Here is a 27,738-nt window from a genome sequence, read left to right on the forward strand (position 1 = left end):
ACCAATCTGAGAGCGCTGTAAAATAAAATCATGTAAAACCTGAATGACTAAAAACCTCTGAAAAGTGAAGTTGACAGTGGCCTAGATGAGTGTGCTGTCTAAATCAGATCCTCCAGGAATATTAAAGTGAAAAGTGTGGAAATTGCACTTGAAGAAATGTCTTTCATTCATATCAAGTATGTAATTAAGGCTTTTTTTAAAGTCTCACGCCCAAACTGAGGTAAACCTGAGGACATCATCGTGGTTACTTGAGGAAGGCTCTTTCAAACCTCCTGCGGAGCCACAGACGACACTACACAACAGTTTTTACTCTTTGAAACAAGTGACCTGCGCTTCATGTGTAAAAATCGGAGACTGTTGTCAATATTTTGAACTCGGTCCCATCATTTTTTTTGTTTTCCACAGGTTTACATACAGTAAAATGGTTGACAAAACTAAAAATGGAAAATTGCAATTCAGAAGTGGGCGCACTTCAGCTTGAAATTCCCAGCGCTGTCCGCGGCAGGGAGCACGACTCTCTCACTGTTCGTCTTTGTTGCCCCGAGGTCAATGACTTCAGGTTCACGTTTTACATCTGACATTTCCAAACTGATTTTTTCTTCATGACGGATAATAAAATGAAGTCTCTTCCAGTGTGGGCAACATTTGTTTGTTAGAGTAAGTCACTGAGCTTCTACCTGCATCATTCGTCTGAAACAACGCTGAGGCTTAAAAATGTACAAATCTGCCCTCTGTCTGTTCAACACGGGCAGGTGATGTGCTCAAACACGTCTGCACTGACAACAGTCCCCTCACTCTTCTTCTGCTGTGGCCTCTGCACTTTCCCCCTCAGTGAAATTTACCACAATTACCTGCATGTGGTGACTTGACATGACTCTGCTTTAGCTCCTCCAGATTTTAACTAACGTGAAAAAACACGGTTGGTCTATGCAGATGAAATAGACTGATCGGCTTTCACTCAGGCCATTATGAGCGGGGTGTGTGTCCTGAAGTGTGCTGCAGGAAGCTGCTTCATACGCGAAGTGGTGTAATAACAGACTCGTGCCCTGTGGCTGCAAAAATGAACCAACAGGATGTCAGAACCAAGGAGTGAGCGCTGGATAGTAACTGATGATGTTTATTATTATTCACTTTTTAATGATTTTGAAATTTAGAAAGAAAGAGGGAGCAGGTGTAAACCTGTAAAGGTTTGAAGAATTTTCAACTTGAGCTTTCTGTATTTCTTCATATATACACACTGATCAGAAATAAGAGAAGTGGGCGGCTTGAAGGAGGATTTGTTTCAAGTTCACTGAGCTGTTGAAAGAACTTTTAAGGAAATTCAAACTTTAACTTTATTTATGTTGCACCTTTCAAGAACCAGTTACAAAGTACTTTGCAAAGACATATCATACCAGATCAAAGTGTAATTATATTATCAGATAAGATGGTAACAAATGAGGTTAAATGCAGACCCAAAACTGAAAACATTCTGCTGTTTCTTGAAACAGCAATTCAAGAAATGACAAATAATACAATAATGCATTTTATTTGAAAATTTGTCTAAAATGTTGTACTTAATGTGTATACTGACTGAGATACAGAGAAGCAGTTGGATCAAAAGTGGTAAACAAGTTTAGTGAGGCCGTGTTTCAGGGCAGCGATGGCAGAGGCTGAATCAAGGTTTTTACATATTAGGCTTTTGTGTCTGGAGAAATTAAACACGAGCTGCTAAGTGTCATCAACATAAAACCTAGTGTATTTATGCACTCTTTAATGCTTACTGTATGTGTGTGTCTGTGTGTGTGTGTGTGTGTCCATGTTCTATTTCATTCATGCTGCAACATGCCGCCCCTACATTTCTATTAGCCAATGTTTTGGTGTGTAACAGACCAACAGGAGAACCTGGGCTCGGGGTAATGACAGGGTTTGAAAAGAAACTTTACACCGCGGCAACAAAAAAAAAAAATCAATAGTCCACGCCTCCTCCACCTCTCCGTTTTCTCTGTAGTGGAGATCTTTCTTTCTGCTCTCTGACCATATATGGTAGGAAATTAAACTCAAGGCTCATTGGTGGATAGGTGCAGGTATTCATGTCTCCTTGTTTGGGATATGATGTTGTTTTAACACTCTTACTTCATGTCTCCTTTGCTCCTGTAAATATAAGTTCGTATTTGGTTTGTTTGTACATGGTGAATACAACACAAGAGTCCAAGAAGAACTGTGGGAGGCTTTACTGAACTGTACTTTAGCAGTAATTGAACTCATCGACTAGTAACATTGCACAATTAAAACCTGACCATAAACACACATTTTCCAGACAGCAGTCTTACATGTTGATTTATCCTCTTTACATTTGGTTCCCGGCTCCCCCACACAGTTTTTCCTCAGATTTCCACTGTGGGCACATCAGCAGTGCCATACCTCTGCTACTGTTGCAGCAACAATGAACATATCTCAACATTTTCCTTCCGTATATAGCAGGCGAAGCTGTTGATCACAAGTTTACATTTGATTAGGTTTTAGCAGGTTTTTCAATGTGGGATTCTCTTTAAACAGAGTGAAGAATGTTAAGGGACTGTACACGAGGCTTCAAGGTGTTCCTAAGAGTAAAATATGTAATTTACCACCACTGTGAACTATGTGTAGATATTAAAAGTATCACTGCCACAGATGACTATTAAAATGATCTCAATTAGCTTATCATTTTTATTAATCCTTTGTGTTTAGGCTGTGAAATGTCCGAACCTGACCAAAAGTTCAGTGAGTGCACCTTCATTAGGACACATTTTGCTTGATAAGTGACTCAAGTGACTGATTGATAATCAATATGGTTGCTGACTGTTGATTGATTTAATCAACGAGTCCACACAGAGTAAAGTCACATCACCATCAGTGATTACAGTGACTGGAACGCTGCCTTCGCTACACAACACGACACAGACACAGACACGACACAGACACAGACACAGACACGACACAGAAAAGTGGTGAGAACGTTTTCTGAACGATTACTCGATATAAAATGTGCATTTGTCATCAGCTGATTATTGACGTTTTGTACCCACATTAATGAACTGAAATCGGTGATAATGGCAGAATGCACCGCCCTCGACTTGGTTCTACGTGTATTAGTGCCATTTGAATTGTTTAACGACACCGGACCAACACAATAAATAAAGCTACTGATATTTGAAAGACGCGGCTGCAGCGACGAGTTCTTAAATCCATTTATTTTTTTTCGTGGTGCGCCTGAACGCAGCACGCGTTGCGCCGCGCCACGGGGGGGCGGGGCGGGCGGCGAGGGGGGGCGGGGCGTTCAACTTACCTGCGAAAAAAATAAAACAGGGCGGATCAAAGGCGCCGGCTCGTCCATCCTGACAGAGCCGCGACGGAGCAGCTGGGCCGCAGAACGGAGCCGAGACGCCGCAGAAACCCCCCAGAACTCTGAGCCGCCTCTCGTCCAGTGAAGCCGAGCGGCGCCGAGCAGGACGCGGACACAGGAAGTCGACCCGCCTCACCTCCAAGTGCCTGCAGCTGAAAACCAGGTGAACGTGGCTCCCTCTCCTCTCCTCTCCTCTCCCTCTCTCTCGGGCCGGTGTCGTCTGTGTGTTTCATCCAGATGGGAAGTGATGATCCGTCGAGTCGAACCAGCTTTAGTTGAAGAGAATATTGGTGGAAATCATCTGATGTGTCGCACCTGACCAGATGTTCTCATCAGACTGGGGGGGGGGGGGGGCTTTAAACCTGCGCATGCCCAATCATCCCCGGGGTGTCTGGGAATATTCCATATCCTACATTATATAAGTTGATTAACCTTTCACCCCGCCTGTTTGACAGAGACAAGTGCAGCTGATGGCACATTCATCCCTGATGCTCACAAGACTAAACACCCTCCAGTGTAACCTTAGAAAGAATCTAGGATACATTGAGGCTGAAGAGCCTGATTAAAAATCTGTTCTCTACATTAAACCTTGACTTAATCCCGTGACTGTTTAGTTATCCTGCAGGGACTCAGTGTGTACTGTATTGACGAGGACGTACAGTAACAACATGCTCGGGGGTACAACAGCTGAGCAGGACAGGAAAAACAGGCCCGTCCTGTGCTATGAAAATTCAGGTTTTCCTCTCAAGTATTCGCTATTTAGACTTAAGCTTATGTCTGTTTGACTAGTTTGGCTCCTGCTGTGCACATTGTGGTATTGTTTGTGAGGTGGTTTGTGTGACATGAGTTTTTTTTTTTTTTTTTAAACTAACTGGACACACCCTGCCGCTGGCCTGTGTGTATGTACCCTTAGGATACAGAATTGTTGTGCATTCACTGAAGAGGATTTGTCTCTGCGGTTTTGATGAGGGTTTGCGTTTGACGTGAATTCACAAAGACACCGTTCTGCTCATGACTTGTGAAAATAGTTTGCCTATATGATCAAAGTCAGCTCGGAAATCCGAACAGCCCCGCTGCTACACAATGACACATGGTAAAGTAACACGCCCTCGTCACTTCTGATACATGGAGTGAAAGGAATCTTATTGCACGAAAGATGTCGACTTTTCTCCCATTTTTTCCTACTCATTTCCAATATTCCGCTAACTGTATCAACCTGCCCCACCCTGAAACCTCAACGTTTCAGAAAGCCAACATCTTCTCACTCGCTGCTCAGTTTGGCTAATCCCCGATTGCCGGTGGCACAACAATGTCCATCTCTTTATCAGTCCCTCACCCCAGCGGCCCCCCGTATCAGCAGCACACAGCCCGCAGATGGCACAGCTTGTGCTCCCTGCGTTAGGTAAGAGCTAAGGAAGCCCGGATAAAGCTGGGATTGACTTGCAGCCAAGAAGAGGAGAAGATAGGAGAGGAGGGCACGTGCTGCTGAAAACGTGCACGATAAGACAGAAGACGAAGGACTAGATAGGTGCAGTCGGGAGGAACGGATCTGCAGCGATAACTAAATCTAGGAGGTGGAAGGTGGATGAGGTTAACAAGGTAAGGAGATCTGGGATGATTCTGTCTCCAGACGTGGTTATACTAGTCTTCACATGTTGGTTGGAATCCGCATGGAAAACCCAGTCGAGTCAGACGCTAAAGATTTTATTCTCCAGGGAGTTCACTGGAGGTGATGGATATTCTACTGTTCATTGTTGGTGTGTTTGGTCTGGACTCAAACGACATGAAGAGTGGACGGGAAGGTTGAAGTAGTCTCTGTGTCATTGTGAACCGCAGTGTGAAAATGTGCCGAGGTCCAGTTTTGTGTAACTTCCTGAGGAAGTTAGCACATGGATAGCGTTTAACAGTGAAGCTCCATACATGTGAATGTCACAAGTTGTCTGTGTAGGCTGAGTGTGTAATTGTTGTTGTTTAAGCTCATGGATGTTGCGTTCAGGCCCCTCGTATTTTTACTGGAAAAGCACGATGCTCTTAGTCTTCCGTGACGTGTGGAGATGCAGCAGTTTTGCAAACTTTGCAGGATTTCAGTGCCACATGATAAAACCAGAAGAGGCGTCGGCGCGTTCGTCCTCCTCCCCCACTGATCTCCAAGAGTCTGAGCACATAATGAACTTAGGAGAGACCCAGATGACACCTTGTGCACGGATCCCTTTTATCCCTCGCTCTATAAACACAACACTCTTATGTGTCTTTTATCTCCCTCTCCATGTACACACACAACACACACACACACACACACACAGGTACACGTACACTTACATATGCTCTACTGTTTTTCATCATCCATCCTCCACCTGATAGGAGGAAGCTGCTGAGTAAAATCTACTGTACAAACACTCGTACAAATTATTATATGTAATATATTATTATATATTCCCCCTCTGTAAAAAAAAGAAAAAAAAATTACAAAAAAAGCATCTGGGAGTTTTTCCTTATCTGAACAGCAAATGTAAGGATAATAACTTCCTGGTCACACATTTAATCCATAACCTCTAAGATATTATTCGTAACGAGCCTTCTAACTGTTGTGTAATGGTTTGCCAGATTATCCTGTAAGTAGTATATTTTTTAAGATGCTGTTGAAAGAAGAAACTGGCTGGCGGATTTTATCTATTTAAGGGTATTTTATTTTTTTTCCTTATGTGGCATTCGGTGAGTCTTTCTCCAGGGTGTGGTTGGGGAATAATGACATTTCTCTCTCTGCCCAGACTTGCCCCCAACATTCCTCCCTGCCTCTCTGACTGCAAGGAATCCCTCCACCGAGCTTTACCAGGACACTCGCCTAACTTAAAACAACTAGAGGCTCTAATTGCACAGAGCACGCCTCCTTTTATCCTAAAGTAGAATATGTAATGGCTGCACATTTATTAACTTTGCCGGAAATTGCGGATGTTACAGGAAGATTGTGGATAATGAGCAGTGGGAGAAGGAGTCTGGAATTTGTGGAATTCTGTGTAATGAGTTTGTGAGGAAGGAATGTGGCCCGCACGGGGAATAAAGGATGGACAGGTAGAAGAGGAGAGGGGAGTCGTACTGTAGAGCTCAGGTGAAAAGACACTTAATTGTTTCGTCTGCCTGTGTCGAGCCTCAGGTAATAAGGGCACAGGCGAGGACTGAAATTGAAAATGTGTGCTGTTACAGGTTTTATTCAGCAATCAGGAAGTAACACACTTACATGTTGCTGCTGCAGTGAGTTTGAAGAGCTTTGGTGCACAGTTAGATTTATAGGTCATCGGAAAAGAATTTGCATGAAGCTCCTTATAATACGGTGGAACATGAAGCGACATCTGTTGCAGAGGTAATGTGCCCAAACTTGTGCTTTTCCTCCCGTTAACTCCTGACTGTACAGTGCATTTTATTGCCACGACATTTCCTTGTTGGACTGTGTGGTAGTGTGAGTCAACGCACACACCAGTCAAATATCAACGTGAAATTGCTCTTCAGTTGCACGTCAGGCCTGAAACAAGCTCACTGTTGCACGAGCAGTGTAGAGTTTGTCGTCTCTTCTGTTTGTAAATGGAGGTTGGACAAAATCTCCTTAATATAATGCAGAGCAAAGCACTATAGATAATCGTGCAGTCGAAGTAACAGCTCAAAAACTGGAGTTAATGCTGATAAGTCCACCAAGGCCACACAGTCCTTTACATAGTACTGCACACATTTGTGTGTTTTTGCCTCCTAAATTTTTGTTATCAGCATTGGTGAATTGGGATGGGAGAACTGAAATTTTCATGTTTTCATGGACTAATACCTATTAGTCCATGAAAACAAATAAAGGAATTTATTTATTTATTTATTTATTTATTTATCATCAAATAAACAATGGTGAAAATGTTAATTAGAAATGGGCATGGCATATACTGATGGCCTGTAATGAAACATGTTTCTCCCGTTCACACCAATATATAGAGTGATTTTTCAAAACATTTTTGAAATCCTGCCAGATAGTTGAGATTTCTCTGTCGGACTCATATTTGTTTTAAATTGTCCTATAGCTACCATGACGGACGCAGACAAATTCCTGTACGGGGACCGCGGCGGGGTAAACAACCCGCTGGCCCAGGCCGACTGGTCCTCCAAGAAGCTGGTGTGGGTCCCCTCTGAGAAGCTGGGCTTCGAGGCCGGCTCCGTTAAAGAGGAGAATGGAGACGAGTGTGTGGTGGAGCTCACGGACTCTGGCAAGAAGGTGAAAAAGAAGAATTTGTCTTTAATCTGTTTAATGTGTTTAACGTTACGAATTGACATATTGATTTTGGTTGGAACAGCCCACCTAACAGCCAACCAACCAGCATTTTAATTTGATGCATCAATAATTATCTGAGAATAACATTGGTAAGTGGAATGTTAACATTCTGCTCTTGTCTCTGTAAATCTCAGGTGAAGGTAAACAAGGATGACATCCAGAAGATGAACCCCCCCAAGTTCAACAAGGTGGAGGACATGGCGGAGCTCACCTGCCTAAACGAGGCGTCTGTGTTGCACAACCTCAAGGAGAGATACTACTCTGGACTCATCTACGTGAGTTTGGGTGGATGCAAGTGTTTGTGTAGCCGAACATTGAACATGTATCTGCACACAACATAAAAATTATGCCACGAAAAGACACCTGTCACACTCCCACCGTAACTGTCCTCTGTCGTACGCAGACGTACTCTGGTCTCTTCTGTGTGGTGGTCAACCCATACAAGTACCTGCCCATCTACACCGAGGACATAGTGAACATGTACAAGGGCAAGAAGAGACACGAAATGCCCCCTCACATCTACGCCATCACAGACAATGCTTACCGGAGCATGATGCAGGGTAAGACAGTCTTTAGAATATGTTTGACAGTGTTACAGTAGCAAGCTACTGCACATACAATTTACATACTCATACAGTCGACTTGGAGGATTTGTACATCAAAATGTACATGATTTTAGGGCCGCAACTGATTATTTACACTGTTAATTAATAAATGTATAATCAAGTTGACTTTTCAAATGGAATTATTTTTGTCTGACCAACAGTCCACAATGTTGGAAACAAATGAAAACAACATGAGTTATTGTTTAAGCAACTGCATCCAGAGAGTGTTTAGCATTTCCTCGTTGACTTTATTGATTGTCCCAATACTTTCTGCCACAGAACCTGCAGTCAGTCACTTGTCATATTACTCTACTAATTATTGAGCTTCACATGAGCTGCCATAGTTGTTGTTTTTGAACATTCTGTCGAGCTTTGTTCTTGATCAAGACTTTTCTTGTTTTCTTTCTCTTCCTCCAACAGATCGTGAGGATCAATCGATCCTTTGCACGTAGGTCTTTTTTATTTATGTATTTATTTTTCCAAATTCATATATTCCTTTACAATAAGTCATCTATTGGTTGTCAAGCCTGGATTATTTTTATCCTATAAACATAATTCAAATTTAATTGTGCAACTGAGACCCATTTTTCTTCCCAAAATAATCCAACTTTGCTTTCTTGCATTTTTTTCATCACCTGGTCTTTATGGGCACATAAAATGTGCCCAGTGTTTGTTGAATTCTAGATTATTTTAAAGGGCCTTTTGTTTTCTGAAAACTTGCAGGATTTTTAATCAATTTAACATTGACCATGTAAACCTTGTATTTTGTGCTGAATTAAAAGTTCCTTTTATGCCCAATTAGGATCAATTTTGCCCCTGCCCCAACATTAAACATCATGTCTTTTTTGATCAAATTTGTATATAAATACTGTTAAAATCATTTGTATGTATTATCTTTTTCCACACAGTGGGGAGTCTGGAGCAGGGAAAACAGAAAACACAAAGAAGGTCATTCAGTATCTTGCCCATGTTGCCTCTTCTGTCAAATCCAAGAAAGACCAGGTGAGTGTGCTGTTTTTCATTCCCTTCTTACTTCCTGAGTCTTCGTCCACAGATGCCCATTCCTGCCTCCCCATTTTCCCCCCGTTAGGCAGTTACTGAACATTCCTCTTTCAGGCCTCGACGTGCCTCCCTCACCTCCTAACTTGTGACATGAAGTGAAGCAGAGCGTGTTTTTATTCTTTCTTTACATGTTGTTTCACAAGAAGGTAGATTAAGAGTTTCATTATTATGTTCTGATTAATCAGGGGACACCATGTTTCCTCTGCAGTTGTGTAAAATTGTGGCCTGAAGTTTGTATCAAATGTGTTGACAATTTTTCCTTTTTTCACCTCTTCTCCAGGGTAACGCAGTGTTGTCACACGTGAGTTCATCTCTCTGACTCCATAAGCATGGTGTCTCGACTCTACTAACAGAAAACCTTTGATTGTCTTTGTCTGGGCATCGGAGGAAATGCATCAAATTTCTTACATATTCCTTTCCTTCAAACAAACTATTAATCTTGCTTATTCTCTATGTTGCTGGGATTTGGATGAGAAGATTGAAACCACCCTTATGTTTGCACAGTACATGACACTACCGCTAGCTGGCGGCTGACTTCAGCTTCAAATTTACTGTAAAAATGTGAGAGTGGTATCGATCGTGTTGCCTCTTGGCCAGAGAGTGAATAAGTAAATTTCCACGAATGTCAAATCTCTCTTTAAAAACCAAGAGGAAAAAAAACACAGTAGGAAGATTTTTCTTTTCTTTTAGATAAGAGTTGGATACAATATTTTCAAAATGCAATACATGAATGATAAAGAATCTCAAGTGGCTTTAAAGACTAAAGAGATGCATTTGCTTAATAAATATTTTCTTTGTGGCAGTGATCTGCTCCGCAAAACAGTATAGTGCAAATCAGCAGTAACCTTACCTGAGGCTTGACTTGTGAAGGCAATCCATTCAGCCAGCAGCTATGTGGCATGCTTGATTTTTGACACTGTTATGTTGGAGTATCATTTGTTTGGAGTGTTAAAGTGCTCTCCTGTGCTTCCTCTGGGGAACTTGGCTAACCTTCCTGTGTGCTTATTGTGTCTTCTTGTTTGTGCGTGCACGGACAGGGATGGTCTTTCAGGGTTTTGTGCCTGATTAGGCATGCTGTGCTGCGGGAATGTGTTGGAATGTGCAGGATGCTTTCAAAGTGTGTTTGTGTATGTGTGGCTGATTGGGAAACGATAGCATCTCCCGAGGTGGTTCTTTTGAATCCACAGCCGGAATTGCTTTTAATAAGCTCAAACAGTCACTGCTCTAAGCGTATGTTTGTATTCGCCATTGAAAGATGTGCAGCACTGCAAGAAAGTGCATGATTTGAAAGTTGTGCTTGCTTGGCAATATCCAGCATAAAGTCGTGAAAGAGGATTATTGGAGTCTGTGCTTTGCTCATATACCGTCTCCTCTCCATCAGGGTGAACTGGAGAAACAGCTGCTGCAAGCAAACCCCATCCTGGAGGCCTTCGGCAACGCAAAGACCGTGAAGAACGACAACTCCTCAAGATTTGTAAGACAGACTTAAAGCCCCTGATAGCTTTGTTGCAAGTCTTGCATTTTTTTACCTAACTCTTTTTAAATATGAGTTTAACGAACCTACCCACTTCAAATTAGTGATGTGAGCGAACACAAATACATTTGTCTTTAATATTCAATTATAAAAGTTATCTGACTTCAAAATTTTTTTTTATCATTTAGGATTTCAGGGCCTTTTTAAATGTGTGCTGAAATGTTTTGATGTATTTTCTGTTTTAGGGAAAATTTGTCAGGATCAACTTTGATGTCAATGGGTACATCGTTGGAGCCAACATTGAAACTTGTATCCTTAAAAAGTTTCCTCTTTACTTTTTCATCTCTTCTGAAGGTTTACTGTCAGTCAGTTTGTGATAATTTGACTCTTTGAATACAAAAAACTAACGTATTAAAATAGTGTCTGACACAAGGCTGTTCTCTGAGCGGTGGGCTGCAGGCAGGTGTAAGTTTGTGGGCCTCAGATGCCGTTGCAGTTGTGTGTGTGTGTCCTTGACTAAAATGTTGTCAGACCTACTGGAGAAGTCTCGAGCCATCAGACAAGCTAAAGAGGAGAGGAGCTTCCATGTCTTCTACTACATGCTGTCAGGAGCTGGGGACAAGCTGCGCTGTGAGCACTGAAACCATTTCTATTACAACGAAAATGTATTTACAATAGGCTTTGTGAAAGAGAGCTGTATTGGTGGCTCAGTTCAAGAGCCAAGACTCTTATGAAACAGGAATCCTTGAGAAACTTGTATAAGCCCATGTGAAATAGCTGATTTGGGCCAATATGACTGAGGTTCCCATTTTCTCAGTTCAGTCATTATAGCAGAGCACTGCCACACTTCACTGTTTAACCTCATGTGAATACAAGACCAAAGTGTCCTTCCCTTTGCAGAAATATTGTTAAAATTCTCAATAGATAATAATCAAATCTCTTTTTCACCATCTAGCCGAGTTGTGTCTGGAGGATTACAGCAAGTACCGTTTCATGTCCAATGGAAATGTGACGATTCCCGGCCAGCAGGACAAGGACATGTACACTGAGACCATGGATGCCTTTCAGATCATGGGCGTCCCAGAGGAGGAAAGAATTGGTATAACTGTCATCTTATTTTTTTTTAAACTTGTTTATGAGACTGGAAGTAGCAGTTTATTTTCATGAAATATCCCTGTGGAGTTTCAGACCTAGTCGCACAGAAGCACTTTTGACTTCTTTTTTTCTGTGATTTAGTCCCTGTTTTGTTAATCTCCTGTATGTGCATGAGGATAGATGCACACCCATGTATGACACGATAGACTTTTCTGCCACTCGGTAGAGTAGTTTCACACTACTCCACTCCATTGATCAACATGTAAAGATGCATCGTCTTGGGTCCACAAAAATCAGGGAAGACCACATTGACCTATTCTGTTTGCTGGTCAGGTCTGTTGAAGGTGGTGTCTGCTGTGCTGCAGTTGGGGAACATGTCCTTCAAGAAGGAGCGTCACTCTGACCAGGCCTCAATGCCTGACGACACTGGTAAACTCATTTACACAGACAAACGCTCATCATCATCATCATTATCATTATCACTTCCTCTCTATATGCTCTACGTCTCCCTCCATTTGCTTAAACCTTCCTAATTCATCCTCCATCCACCTTTACATCCCCATGTTTCACCCCTCAGCTGCCCAGAAAGTGTGTCACCTGCTGGGCGTCAATGTGACCGACTTTACACGAGCGATCCTCTCCCCCAGAATCAAGGTCTGCATAGCAATCAATACATGAAGGTTCAACAAGGTCTTGTCCTGACATCGAAAGATATTTTTAAATATTCTTTTTTTCAACCTGGTGATTGTTGTTTTATTTTTTTGTTTTATCCAAAATAAATGATGTGCATTTAGTCAGTTAAACAGTTTCCATATTATGATAAATTTAGTATCACAGTTTGACATTGGCACATTTCTTTTTCCAGGTTGGCAGGGACTTTGTCCAGAAGGCCCAGACTCAGGAGCAGGCTGAGTTTGCAGTCGAGGCTCTGGCCAAAGCCTCTTATGAGAGGATGTTCCGCTGGTTGGTGTTAAGAATCAATAAAGCTCTGGACAAGACAAAGAGACAGGGAGCCTCCTTCATTGGCATCCTAGACATCGCTGGGTTTGAGATCTTTGAGGTAGAGTGTTCACGGTGTGACACTGACGGTTATGAATCGTAACAGTTGTTGTATGATCACTGATAGACCTGGCTGGAGTCTGTTTAATTCTACTGTCACAATCTCCCACATTTATTTTCCAGCCATGTTGATCCTCTGTTTCCCTTCGGCATTCCATTGTTGTGGAATAGTGTCCATCAATAATATGCTCTGCATTAGTTCTTCTTTAGTTTGTTTTGTCACTTTCATGTGTATGCATGCTGTATACAAAAACCCCTGATTATAATTAACTGTGCTATTTTATACATTGTCAAATTCAGCAACTCTATTATTATCATGCTTACTTGTTTGGTCTATACACACTAATCAGAAATAGTCAAAAATGCCCATCGCATAAAACGTTGGCACATTGACATTCCTTGTTCGATTTGACCGTCAGTCCAAAACTTAATTTGTATCTTCTCATTCTCTCCTACAGTTGAACTCGTTCGAGCAGCTGTGCATCAACTACACCAATGAGAAGCTGCAGCAGCTCTTCAACCACACCATGTTCATCCTGGAGCAGGAGGAGTACCAGAGGGAGGGCATCGAGTGGAGCTTCATTGACTTCGGCCTGGACCTGCAGCCCTGCATCGACCTCATTGAAAAACATGTAAGATGTCTTATTATTCCTCCTCAAGCCTGATGGAGATAACATATCTGTCTCGACCTGTCGATACTCTTCAGACCAAGTAGGTTTTCAGTTACAAGCTTTCTGCAGAACTTGCCTCTTGTATTTTCTACAGAAAACAGTTGCGGGATTAAAGCTGATGCATGAAACTGCACATGGACTATTTAACCATTCATGGTTTAACTACAAGCTGACGTGTGTCCTCCTGTTTGGGTTTTTTTCAAAAGGCCGGTCCACCAGGCATCCTGGCTCTGCTAGATGAAGAGTGCTGGTTTCCCAAAGCCACAGACAAGACCTTTGTAGAGAAGGTGGTTCAGGAGCAGGGCACGCACCCCAAGTTCCAGAAACCCAAGAAACTCAAGAACGATGTGGATTTCTGCATCATGCACTATGCTGGAAAGGTAATTTTTTTGTTTAAATCTTAACACGTTGAACATGTACATTTACTGTTAAAAGGCAAACATCCCTTTACCCAAAGGAAAACAAAAAAAGTCATTGATCAATGAGTGACGGTCCCTGTGATGATGTAAGTAGTTGTCAGATTTTTTTACTGAAGTAAAAGTAGTTATGAAAAAATGTAAATAATACACCGGTTAAGCCAGTACAAAAAAATTAGAAAGTACAAAAGTGCTATCAGCAAGGTGCACTTTAAGTATTTAGTGGATTACTGTTATTGACCCATTAATATCAATATAGTGTTTTGATTTTGTAGCTGGTGAAGGGTAGCTTTTTTAGCAGCGTCCTATACTTCTAGGTAGTTTGATCTGTAAGAATCAATTTCTTAGCTGATTATTTGAACTTATTCACTTTAACTAGTATCAATGTCATAAATTAAGGGTATTTTCTCTCAAATCCTTTGGAGTAGAAGTATAAATTACATTAATTTTATCATTAATAATGCACATTACCTAAGTGAATGTACTGTGTTACTTTCCACTCCTGGATGACTGCAAAGTAATGACATACTCTTCTATTTAAACAAGTGAACATGAAGGGGAACTTCTTTACCAACTACATGGCTCATACATTGACTCTGAAGCACATTGTGTGTCAGTGTCTGAAAATCAAATGTGACACAATAATGGTTTGGTGGAAAACTTGCAGTTCTTCTTTATAAATGTTGCTCTCCTCTGGTGCAGGTGGACTACAAAGCAGATGAGTGGCTGATGAAAAACATGGATCCTCTGAATGAATGTGTTGCCACGTTGCTCAACCAGTCGACAGACAAATTCACTGCTGATCTGTGGAGAGACAGTAAGTGGTTTAGCTGACTTTATCAACACTACAGTTAACATACTCTTTGTATGTTCTACATATGATACACGCAAATATATTTTTATTTTGAGTAATTAAGATAGATTTTGCCATGAAACACAATTAGATGATTGTTTTTCTTCCTTCTTCGCGTCGTCACAGTGGACCGTATTGTGGGCCTGGATAAAGTGGCAGGAATGTCTGACTCCTTGCACGGTGCGTTCAAAACCCGTAAGGGCATGTTCCGCACCGTGGGCCAACTGTACAAGGAGCAGCTGAGTAACCTCATGACCACCCTCAGAAACACCAACCCGAACTTTGTCCGCTGCATCATCCCAAACCATGAGAAGAAGGTACTGAACATTGGACGACACTCTGCATAGCAGCTGTTTCAGAAATTGATAGTAGTGTTTTTATTGCTAATAATGTGCCTAAATGAACTGTATAAAAGAAGATACGTGAAGCCTTAAGTGGTGAAACAACAACCCATTTTATACTTATCGCTGAATGTATGTTATAAAAGAGAGAGTGCATTAACACATTTTAAATTGTAGTTTTTGTATTTGTTTCTTCCTTTAGGCTGGTAAACTGGAGTCTCACCTTGTTCTGGACCAGCTCAGGTGTAATGGAGTTCTGGAGGGGATCCGCATCTGCAGACAGGGCTTCCCTAATCGCATTGTCTTCCAGGAGTTCAGACAGAGGTAACAAGTGGTAGATGCTGCCTGCAAACTTGTGCTTAAAGTTTTTCAATATTTTATTTAATTTTTTTTTCAATATAAGAAAACAACATTACTCCTTACTCCTTCAGTAATTTACTTCTGCTTGTCTGTCTCTTAGGTACGAGATTCTCACTCCAAACTCTATTCCAAAGGGCTTCATGGACGGCAAGCAAGCCTGTGAGCTAATGGTAATAACAATGACTAATTTTTAGAAGTAAGCAGTTCATCATATGAAGGAGAAATGGCTCTTCTTTACCTTGGTTCTGGACACTGAGTCACTTCTCTTCTCCGTGTCAGATCAAAGCTTTGGAGCTGGACCCCAATCTGTACCGCATCGGTCAAAGCAAAGTGTTCTTCAGAGCCGGAGTCCTGGCTCACCTGGAGGAGGAGCGAGACATGAAGATTACTGATGTGATCATCAGCTTCCAGGCCTGGTGCAGAGGATATTTGGCCCGCAAGTATGAAGAATCAAGTCATTTAACTCATAACACTTAAGATATTTTGGATCAGCCAACATCTGTACATATTGGCAACACATTTTTCATGCTGCATTTTTTCCCCTTAGCTCTTATGATGTTACAAATCTTGACAAAATTTTATGTTGTTTCTTTTTCTTTTCTTTTATTTCACTGCAGAGCCTTTGCTAAGAGACAGCAGCAGCTGACAGCAATGAAAGTTATCCAGAGAAACTGTGTAGCTTACCTCAAACTCAGGAACTGGCAGTGGTGGAGACTTTTCACCAAGGTAACACATTAACAAAGGCAGTGAAAGTTGATTTTTATCGTTTACACAACCCAATAACGGGAAAGCAGTAGAATTACCCATGTTGTTGTCATCTTCCCAGCTATTACAATTAAAATATTGTAATTAATTAATGAGATTTTTTTAAATCAACAGATTTTTGGCCCTAAACCTTTGGGAACTTTTATTTTTTTCCTGTAGGTGAAGCCGCTGCTGCAAGTGACTCGGCAGGAGGAGGAGATGGTGGCCAAAGAAGAGGAGCTGGTCAAGGTGAAGGAGAGACAACTGCAGACCGAGGAGCAGCTCAAAGATTTTGAAACCAAGCAGCAACAGGTACGAGTGTCTGTAACAAAGAGTGAGCTTAATCCAGCCTTGTCATCTAGTTTTTGTGGTACATCTGTGAAAGAAGACCCGTTTATTTGTAGATTTTCTTTTGAGTTCTCCTGTGGGATCGTGGCAGCATTCAAGTCTGTCAATAGCTCATGCGTCATTATGACAAGTTAAGCAGATGTATTCATCCAGTCTCTCTCTGACATTGACTCCCGTCTGCTAGCTGAATGCTGAGAAGTTAGCTCTTCAAGAGCAGCTCCAGGCAGAGACAGAGCTGTGTGCGGAGGCCGAAGAGATGAGAGCCCGTCTGGCCACCAGGAAGCAGGAGCTGGAGGAGATCCTGCACGACCTGGAGTCTCGCCTGGAGGAGGAGGAGGAGAGGGTCACCCAGATGCACACCGAGAGAAAAAAGATGCAGCAGAATATCACGGTCAGTTAAATCCTGTGGGATGCAGAATGTAAGAATGTAAAAAATGAATATCAGTGTTGCTTTTTGTTTTCTCTTAAATGCATTACAAATGCAAATTGTGTTGTTCATCCAGGATCTGGAGCAGCAGCTGGACGAGGAGGAGGCAGCCAGGCAGAAGCTTCAGATCGAGAAGGTTACCATGGACGCCAAGATGAAGAAGATTGAGGAGGACGTCATGGTGCTGGACGACCAGAACTTCAAGCTCAACAAGGTCTCATACAATATGTTGAACTACAGTACTGATCCATTCAGAATCCAAAGAATATTTGTGTAACTCCAAAATGGTCAGTGAAGCATAAACAAAATATTTGCACCATAGAAAACAAGTAAAATTTTTGCTTGATTTTATTTAACCTCAGGAGAAGAAACTGCTGGAGGACAGGATCTCAGAGTTCACCAGCAACTTGGCTGAGGAGGAGGAGAAGTCTAAAAGTTTGCAGAAACTCAAAAATAAACATGAAGCCATGATTACCGATTTGGAAGGCAAGTATCTGTTTTTTATACTGTTTGTTTGATTGTCTTTTTGGAAACACTGAATACATGTCTTTGTAAGTCTTGTCTTACCATTTTTAAGCATTTTAATGTATTCTCTGTATTGTATGTGTCTTCTCTCATACAGATCGTCTCAGGAAAGAGGAGAAAGTACGTCAGGAGTTGGAGAAGAACCGTCGTAAACTTGAGGGAGACTCCACAGAGCTCCATGACCAGATTGCAGACCTGCAGGCCCAGATCGCCGAACTCAGAGCTCAACTGGCCAAGAAGGAGGAGGAACTCCATGCTGCACTGGCCAGGTTAGGGTTATATAGTTTTAATTGTAGGACAACATTTCAATGGAAAAATCAACTCTCCATTGCAGAATGCAAAGGTTGTATTTAGAACCGGCAAAAATGACAAAAAGCACTGATCACTGACAACTTTTCCCCTTTTCCCCACTGTGATGACAAATTCCCCTTTTGATTATTTTCACTTCCAAGAACATTCACGCACAGATTTACCCGTTGGTCTCATTCCTCCTCTCCCCCTCCTATCCTGCAGGATAGAAGAGGAGGCTGCTGCCAAGAACATGGCCCAGAAGCAGATCAGAGAGCTTGAGGCCCAGATCTCTGAGTTACAGGAGGATCTGGAGCTTGAGAGGCAGGCACGTGCCAAGGCCGAGAAACAGCGCCGGGACCTGGGAGAGGAGCTGGAGGCCCTCAAGACCGAGCTGGAGGACACTTTGGACTCCACTGCAGCACAACAGGAGCTGAGGTTACAGTCAAGCTTGTGTTGACTATTGCAAGAAATGTGAATCATACAACAACTATTGGAAAAACCTGCAAATTAAGCTCAATAATCATTTGACAGTCTATAAATCAGTTCTAAATCTCAAAGCATTTGATGGCTTTTTATCAGCTGGACATACTGTATGGCAATATACTAATACACAAAGTGTTAGATGGACAAACTGATTGTAATAGTGCAATTATGTAGCAGAATTTCTTTTAAATATAATATTAAAATAATATAAAAGAAAATATATAGACTGGGGGCAACATGCCACATAGATTGAGTTGCTCTCCTGTCCTTGCATTCATTTACGTTATCTTTCCAGGTCAAAGCGTGAGACGGAGGTCACCCAGCTGAAGAAGACGCTGGAGGAAGAGGCCAAGATCCACGAGCAGCAGATGGCTGACATGAGACAAAAACACAATCAGGCATTTGACGAGCTCAACGAACAGCTGGAACAGGCCAAAAGGGTAACTGGTGTTGTGGTCAGAACAGAAAGATGTTTGTGCTTCCAATCTGAACAACAGCAGTGACATGTCTCATGTGTCCCTGCAGAACAAGGTGTCGGTGGAGAAAGCCAAGCAGGCGCTGGAGAGCGAGTGGAACGAGCTGCAGATCGAGCTACAGACTCTGACACAAGGCAAAGGAGACTCTGAGCACCGTCGCAAGAAGGCCGAGGCCCAGGTTCAAGAACTGCAGGTCAAATATGGAGAAAGTGAGCGACAGAGGCAGGAAGTCGCCACTAAGATGACAAAGATGCAGGTATGGACGGGCTGGTCTCTGAGGCTGTGTGAGCACTTATACAGTGTTGAGGAATTCATGCTGTTTGAAATGATATTTCTGTTAGGCAGCATGGAGTGGCTGATTGTGTCTGTGCTTCCTTCTGTCTGGTGTCTAGTCCGAGCTTGACAATGTGAACAGCCTCCTGAGTGAAGCAGAGGGCAAGAACAGCAAATACAGCAAAGACCTTTCTTCTACAGAGTCTCACCTGCAGGATGCACAGGTACAGACACTACTTACTACTATTGCTTCTTGTTTCTTTTGATATCCAACATATTCTTGTATATATTAAAATATCAAATAGAGTCCATGAGACCAACAGTGTTAAAGATTCACTTGTTCCAGCTTCTCCAATGTCCAATGTTGTTGTTTCTCTCAGTAACATTGGAAATGAGCAGCACAATATCTGTGACACAGCTTGGCGACCACGTTAAAATCGAATACTCAAAATCGTCAATTCTGTGTTGATTCAAATATGAATACATAGACATACAATGCATTTCTAACAATGTTATCTTCAATATATTCAATTTCCATTACAGAGAAAGCCCTAAGAGGCTCCTTATAACTTTAGATGTTGCCTGATGAAGATCACTTTGAACATTTTCTGCAGCATTAAAGTAACCCAGTGATAGTCTCTGTGCAGCCATGTCGTGACTCTTGTTTTTTCCCCTCTCTAAACTCCAGGAGTTGCTCCAAGAGGAGACCCGGCAGAAGCTCTCCCTCTCCACCCAACTGAGGCAGCTGGAGAAGGAGCAGACCAGCCTGCGGGACATGCTGGAGGAAGAGGAGGAGAGCAAGAGGAACGTGGAGAAGCAGGTTTCCACGCTGCAGGCCCAGGTCGGTCCACAGTGGTCATCCTTTTGAAGTCTTTTGTCTTTGGATATGTGTAGAACTCCTCCCTATTGCACTGTAACATTTGACTTTCACATGTTTCATGTTTGCCTCTTTCATGTGTTTAGCTGGCAGAGATGAAGAAGAAGCTGGAGCAGGAGGTCTTGTCCCTGGAGGGGGCAGAGGAGGGCCGCAAGCGAGTCCAGAGGGAAGTGGACACTACCATGCAACAGCTGGAGGAGAAGACGGCAGCGTACGACAAACTGGACAAGACAAAAACCCGTTTGCAGCAGGAGCTGGATGACCTCTTGGTGGACCAGGACCACCTGAGGCAGATTGTCTCCAACTTGGAGAAGAAGCAAAAGAAGTTTGACCAGGTATTGTGTCAACAGTGTATTTTGGAGTTGATGTCACTGTATTTTCTTTATTTATTTTTTTCTCTATTTTTTTCTCTATTTCTTTATTTCTTATGGTGAGCACCATATGAGGTTATGAACAACAGGGGGGTCTTGATCCACAGAAGCAATTTTTAAGGATTCATTTTAAAGATCGGTTGTTGATTATTTATTTATTTATTTGGTCAGAAATGTAAAAATAATCAATTCTTTACTCCCCTTCCCAATCTGATCCTCTCCTTTCCTTAGATGCTAGCAGACGAGAAAAACATTTCTACTCAGTACGCTGAGGAGCGCGACAAAGCCGAGGCTGAGGCCAGGGAGAAGGAAACACGAGCACTGACGCTGTCCAGTGAGCTGGAGACCATGACGGACCTGAAGAGTGAGTTGGACCGGGCCAATAAGATGCTCAAAGCTGAGATGGAAGATTTGGTCTCCTCCAAGGATGATGTCGGCAAGAGCGTAAGAAAAAACACTGGCATTTTGTGGTGCATGCAGAGCTGCGATGAGGTGAATCATGTCTGAATATGAACAATGCAACCTTCGTGTCCACAGGTTCATGAGCTTGAGAGGTCAAAGCGTGCCATGGATCAGCAGCTGGAGGAGATGAGAGTTCAGCTGGAGGAGCTGGAGGATGAGCTGCAGACCACAGAAGATGCCAAACTGCGTCTGGAGGTCAACATGCAGGCAATGAAGGCCCAGTTTGACCGAGACCTGCAGGCCAGAGATGAGCAGGGAGAAGAGAAGAGGAAACAGCTGGTCAAACAGGTACGAGAGGGGGAACTAAAATGTCTAGTATACACAATTAGTTATACATAATTCTTTTTTATTTACCACAAACATTTACAGAGTTGCAAATCAAATTTTGCGTTGTTTGCTGAACTCTCCTTCAGGTGCGCGAGATGGAGGTGGAGCTGGAAGAAGAACGTAGGCAGCGTTCTCAGGCCCTCTCATCCAAGAAGAAACTGGAGCTGGACTTGTCAGAACTTGAATTCCAGATCGATGCTGCCAACAAGGGCCGCGACGAGGCCCTCAAACAGCTGAAGAAACTCCAGGTAAAATAAACATGCATGCACATACGTACGCAAAGTAAGTCCGAGATGGATCATCCAGAAGTGAAGCACAAGTGTCCTGGGAACGCGATAGGAGTGGAAACTACAATGGCACATAGTAGAGCGCAGACCTCTGCCAAGGCCAAGCTTTTTCCTACACCAGATCTGAATTATTGGATGACCATGTAGATTTGCACCAAATTATACAAACCCTGATATCAGCACCACAAATGTCAGATTATTTTTGACATCAAGATTCATACAAAACATCCTGACAAAATGATGAGAATGTCAAAAAATATTGTAATGTAAAGGAATGGGATTTAAACATTTAGATCTGCTCCTTTTTAGCGGATCTATACCGAAATTGAATGGGTTTTCTTTTGCCCGTTTCCCATCCGTCTGCCGAGTTTGATGCAAGTGGGTTCCGTACTGTTTGCATAATGCTGCTGACAAATAGGCAAAAAAAACAAACCCCTGACAAACAAGATTGAAAATGTGACCTCCTTGGCGGAAGTAACAAAGCTTCTTATCACTTCTAAGTTAGTTGACAATTCTTATAATACACAGACTAACACTGGTAACCACACAATACAAATTAGTAATGTTTTCTGATGCTTTTGACGTATTTATAAAAACAGGAGCTGGCGTGTATCTTAAGGTATGAGACACAAAATAAATTGGTTGTATATGGTAACATGCCGGTAATTAAATGACCAGATTACTAAACTTGTCACAGTGCGTGGTTGGACACGTTGGCCATCACTTACATTGATTGAAACATGTCAGTGCTGCTGTGTGCACGTCCTCTCTCCAGGCCCTGTTGAAAGAGAACATGAGAGAGGTGGAGGAACTCCGATTGTCCCGAGACGAAGCCATCAATGGGGCCAAAGAGACTGAGAAGAAGCTCAAGGCCATGGAGGCAGACTCCCTGCACTTCCAGGAGGTATGAAAGTGACAATGGAAAAAAGTGACTGTATAACAGGATTTGTACTGGGTCTGGACAATTTCATTTTGTTATAGAGGTATATAACATGAAATATTATGGGACTAATCTATTTAATTATCTATCTTATAAAACAAGTGCTATGGTGCTGTAGCCCCACAACGTAATGTTTATGGGTAATTATTATTTAGTTATAATGTATGTTTTCAATATAAGGGGTAGTAACGATAGATAGCTCTCCATTAGGTTAAATATGCACCTTTTCAATGGTAGTGAAATACCTTCCTGTAAGTATTTGTGACGTCACACACCACAACACTCTGTAGAGCATTCCCCACCAGTGTGAGTGTGGAAGATAATTATTCACGGCATCATGACCAGTTACAATCTGCAACATTAGCCTGATTTACCTTTTGGCTGTCTAACGTGACGATCCTCCCGGTCCTCCTTTAGATGGTCATTCTTCTTCATTCACTTTCCTCAGACTTGGAGAGTCATCGAAGAAGGTGTCCTATCACAATCAGTCATAAATCCTTAACTGACCAGTGAACATGCATTAGCAGAATGGAACCTTGATTAAGGCAAAACCCCTTCCCTGTAAGAAAAGCTTTAAAAATATTGTATCATTCAATGCCATGTGCCACAAACATGCACTCCCATCTGGGGTCAAGCTTCAAGATTGCTTTCATTGTCTTGGATTGAATGAAGTGGTGCATTAAAATCAGACATGTGACAAACAAACATAACTAGATAAATCATTGGTTACATATTTAAAGATATTAGTGTATGTAATGGCATTGGAACAGGGCTCCATTTGAAAATTGTTGTTCAACTTTGCCCGAATGCCACTTTTTTTTTTTTTTTTTTCTTTTTTTTTTTTACAGGTAAATGTCCCAACAACCTCCTTTATCTTAAAATACTTGTTCCCTTTGCTTCTTCCAGGAACTGGCCACTGCAGAGAGACTCAAAAGACAGGTCCAGACCGAAAGGGACGAGCTCCAGGAGGAGGTTAATGGCAGCACTGCCAAAAAGTATGAGCCCGACAATAATGACATCCATAGATGTAATTTAACAAACAATCTAAAGATGCAATCACACAGTGAATTCATGCTGCTAAATGGGATGGATATAGCCTGGGACCCAGACGAATTCTCGGAGCTCATTTAAATTTGCTCTGCCAGAATACCTTCTGGATCTCCTCCATTGGGAAGTGATTTCCTCTGGCAGAAAACTTGTTGGTCCAAACACAACCGATTATCTGATAATTGGCGGGGTATATACCATGACGATGACCATGAGGGAAGCTACTTTTTTTTTACCAACCAAGGTTGCCGCTGATGAACCAGCATTTGACTAAAAGTACCAGATATTTTCAAATTTCTCCCACAAAAAAACGGCAACACTCGTTCACAGACATTGTGGAATCATCATCACAGGCATCTCCTCTCTGCTCTCGTCTGTTGACATTTTCACGTCGGTCAACGGACATCACATGATTCGTCTGCGTCCGTTGGTAACGCCTCTTGGAAATCGAAAATTAACTGAGAGGTCCAGGCTAGTATGGATACTCTCATTTTGGCAACAAAATTGTAATTACAAAATTAGGAAATCTTTACTTAATCTTACATGCATGGTCATTTAATGCACTTAAAAGAAAACTACAGGTTTGTCTTCATACATAAACCATAACCTCTCCTCTTCCTCGTTTCCTCCTTGTTGTTGCCAGTTCTGTGCTGGCTGACGAGAAGAGGAGGCTGGAGGCTCGTATCACCCAGCTGGAGGAGGAGATGGAGGAAGAGCAGCTCAACACAGAGATGGTCAACGACCGTTACAAGAGAACCGCACTCCAGGTAAGGGCGCATAATATTTTGATATGTCGTAAAACTTCATACAGTTGGGTATCTCTATCTTTTTTCTTTATCTGTTGAAGACAACACCCTAAGAAAACAGACTTTTGAGATTTGCAGTGGAGAAACAACACCACAATGAGCTGAAATCACTACTTGAGCTGACACTTAAACAGCACCTCTGTCCTGTGTGTCTGTGGTATTAGACTGAGCAGTTGACCACAGAACTGGCTGGGGAGCGCAGCAGCTCTCAGCGGCTGGAGGGGGCTCGCTCCCAGCTGGACCGCCAGAATAAGGAGCTGAAGCTGAAGCTGCAGGAGCTTGAGGGAACCATCAAGTCCAAGTATAAATCCTCCATCACCGTCCTGGAGGCCAAGATCGCTCATCTGGAAGATCAGCTCGACACAGAGTCTAAGTGAGTGTCCAAGGAAATACATGTGGAACTTTTATTTTCTGTTTGCCATGACTGCTCCATTTTTGAATTAAGCTCTTTAATTTTTTCTAAATTCTAGAGATCCTAACAGGAATTTGGTTTTTTTTCCTCTAATTTCAGGGAGCGTCAGCAGGCCTCCCGGCTGGCCAGGCGGACGGAGAAGAAGCTGAAAGAGGTCTTGCTCCAGGTGGACGATGAGAGGCGCAACACAGACCAGTACAAAGACCAGGTAAGCCTCAACATAAATTCCTCTCAAACTTCTTAATTTAGAGACTGCTGAAAGAAGAAGAGGAGTCTGATTGTCTGTGAACCCTCTCTCTGCAGGCGGAGAAGACTAACAGCCGGATGCGTCAACTGAAGCGTCAGCTGGAGGAGGCCGAGGAGGAGGTGACACGGACCAACGCCTACCGCAGGAAGCTGCAGAGGGAGCTGGACGATGCCACGGAGTCAGCTGACGTTATGAATCGTGAAGTCAGCACTTTAAAGAGCAAGCTCAGGTAGCGTCTTTATACCCACTATCTAAAAAGATATACACTGTTTTTACCAGTCCAAAATTTGCCTGTTGGTGAGTGGCATTGTTACCAAAGAATAGCCTGATAGGAATAATGGGTCCTATTTACAAACTCGTAAAGCAAAATTCTAAAAACTTGAGTCAACGCTGCACTTCCTCAATTCCTCAGCAACACACCTGTCAAGTTTGATGCTGCTCTGATGAGCTGTTGATGAGAAAATCCAACAGGCAGACAGAGAGATTTCTTGAATCATCCATTGGATATTGATTAATATATTTGAATGTATAATTAAAATCTTGCTGTGAGTTTGTAAATAGAACACATTTAGCCCACAGTGACTCTTTGTCATTCACACTGAATGTCTCCTTGTTTCTACTCGGTATTTGTGCAGCACCTGATTGTGTTTACACCATTCTGTATTTTAAAGACGTGGCGACGGGACCTTCAATGTGCGGCGTCTCCTGAATCGCTCCGGCCTGGAAAGTGACGAGGAAGTGGACGTGCAGCCTGAGACATCTGAGACTGCAGCTGAGTGAGCAGAGGAGCACAAAGAGGGAAATATTACAATGACCACAGTCAACATGCAGATCTAGTACACATTAGCCATGCCAGTTATCAAGCAAGACTTTTTTCTGAAAGGTTCTAGCCTTTTATTCCCTTTGACAATCTTCTTTTAGCCTTACTCTCACTTCCCATATAATGCATTTATATTTGGCCAAATAATCGTGTTCCTCTCAATAAATATGAGCAATGTTTTTCTACACAGGTTTTATAAATCATTTTCTAGGTCTATTTTTCTACTTAACGGGTATATTATAAAATAGTTCTATACGACAAGCCATTGTAATTTCATGAGGTTAATTTGATGTTACTTGACTGTTTTGGGGAGAAACACTGGCAATTTTATGCTTATTTTGCACACGAATATGGGTCTTTTTAAAAATACAAAAAGTTTAATGCTGTTTCCAACTGTGGGTCACGTTTGCTAGCGTCGGTATCAATCTGTATCTGTACTGTATGCTCTTACTCTCACTCTCACTGTTGTTACCTCAACCAAAACTGCACAATGCCAACACAGACAAACCAGACATGAGATTGTAAAGGTATTGTTGAATTTTAACAATGTTGGTACGTGTTTTTTTTTCTACCAGAATCTATCATAGCTTGGTTGATGTATCCATTGTCACTGTTTTTTACACTTAATTGATTATTGGTGGTGGGTCATCATACAGTAGATCTCACTGTACTATTTTCTGTGCTGTGCTTCACACAGTAGAGGGATCGGCACATTCGCCTGTGAATGTTGAATTCTGCAAAGTTTTGGTAAAAAAAAAATGATATCCTAATACTGTATTATCAAAGAAATTACATGACATATTGATGCCAATATTTTAAGGCTATTCTGTATTTTATCAAATGCCTTAATGCAATAAATTGACAAATTACCAGATGCATTTAATCTCATCTCTTTTGTGAATAATCTCAATTTCAAAAGTTCTAGGCTTGAATTATAGTTGAGTTTTTTTCCAAGTCTGTCTTAAATCAATACTCACATGTCCATTTATTCATTTAAATCGTTACTGTGGTAACTTGCCATTTTTATTGGTATAAAAAATAAATCTGAGGATGGTACAGCCTTGGAGAATGTGAGTTTTCCTGTTCTGGCATTTTAATCAAATAGTAAATATATCTTTAATATAAATAAATGTTACATTTTTATCATTTAGATTGTGTGCCAAACACCGCCTGGAATAAAAGTATAAACTTGGATGAAATCTCTAATCTTCACCAAAGGTCTGAGTCAAATCTATATTTCTTCAAGAAGATTTCATCTTATGGAAAAATCTGGTGATGCAGTACTAACGTTTTACCACTGGAGGGTGGTATTTCTCTGATATGTGACAGGTCAAAGCTGCAGTAAAACAAACTGTACTCACCAACTGATATTACTTGAGCGCCCGCCTACGCCTGCAACCATGCACCGATTGGACGGTACCAGCTGTCAATCACACTGTAGCCGCGCGTCAATGCATACGTGCTTTATCGTCTTAATTTACTCTAAATGTGGCCATAATTTACAAAATGAACATGTTGTATTGAAGAACACTTAAAACTAGTCAGGAAAATGTTTATTGACTTTAGAAATCTTGTACAGTCTCCTGGGCTTTTATCGAAACCGACATCTTTTTTGCAACCAGTGGTGTCGCCCTCTGCCGGTCATTTTAGAGAATAAAGGCTTCAGGCACTTCTGCATTGGTTTGGGACTATACGTTCATTCTTATACACAGACTGTCTATGGGTGAGAGTAAATATCCCACCCAATTTCATCAACATCAAAGGATCTGTATCCCAACATGACCATGGTGTACCTGTCAGGTCTGAAATGTTATGCTTAAAAGAAGCAAAGGTGGCAAGAACGAAAGTCGAAGGCTCGAATGTGTCCAGAGTCATTTTTATTACTCCATTATTCAGAAAATATTATCAACAGTATTAAAAAAAAAATATATATCATCCAACTCACCTCTCTGTTAAAACCTCCAGAATAAAA

The 27,738-nt window shown here is 41.9% G+C and overlaps 1 protein-coding gene across 2 annotated transcripts; it reads left to right on the top strand.

Annotated features, from left to right (window-relative positions):
- Positions 1-3,325: 3,325 nt before the first annotated feature.
- Positions 3,326-26,644, top strand: myh9a (myosin, heavy chain 9a, non-muscle). 2 transcript variants are annotated; one of them, XM_047334043.1, is made up of 43 exons: positions 3,326-3,527; positions 7,420-7,610; positions 7,802-7,942; positions 8,071-8,227; positions 8,693-8,720; positions 9,181-9,274; positions 9,615-9,635; positions 10,716-10,808; positions 11,054-11,117; positions 11,340-11,438; positions 11,764-11,907; positions 12,237-12,332; positions 12,481-12,557; positions 12,769-12,963; positions 13,421-13,594; positions 13,840-14,013; positions 14,752-14,866; positions 15,029-15,219; positions 15,446-15,567; positions 15,704-15,773; positions 15,883-16,043; positions 16,221-16,329; positions 16,528-16,659; positions 16,880-17,086; positions 17,199-17,336; positions 17,485-17,608; positions 17,745-17,916; positions 18,161-18,373; positions 18,717-18,861; positions 18,947-19,153; positions 19,290-19,394; positions 19,859-20,011; positions 20,134-20,382; positions 20,650-20,862; positions 20,956-21,168; positions 21,294-21,455; positions 22,270-22,398; positions 23,341-23,429; positions 24,125-24,248; positions 24,452-24,660; positions 24,799-24,907; positions 25,003-25,175; positions 25,618-26,644. In XM_047334043.1, exons 2-43 carry the CDS (start codon positions 7,425-7,427, stop codon positions 25,724-25,726), a joined length of 5,886 nt encoding a protein of 1,961 aa, XP_047189999.1. In that variant the 5' UTR covers positions 3,326-3,527; positions 7,420-7,424; the 3' UTR covers positions 25,727-26,644. The 2 variants fall into 2 exon arrangements, with proteins under 2 accessions (XP_047189999.1, XP_047190000.1); XM_047334044.1 differs by lacking the exon at positions 3,326-3,527 and adding an exon at positions 4,946-4,963.
- Positions 26,645-27,738: the final 1,094 nt, after the last annotated feature.

This window comes from Scophthalmus maximus, chromosome 8, assembly GCF_022379125.1.
Source record: "Scophthalmus maximus strain ysfricsl-2021 chromosome 8, ASM2237912v1, whole genome shotgun sequence".
In the NCBI taxonomy this organism is placed as follows: Eukaryota; Metazoa; Chordata; class Actinopteri; order Pleuronectiformes; family Scophthalmidae; genus Scophthalmus; species Scophthalmus maximus.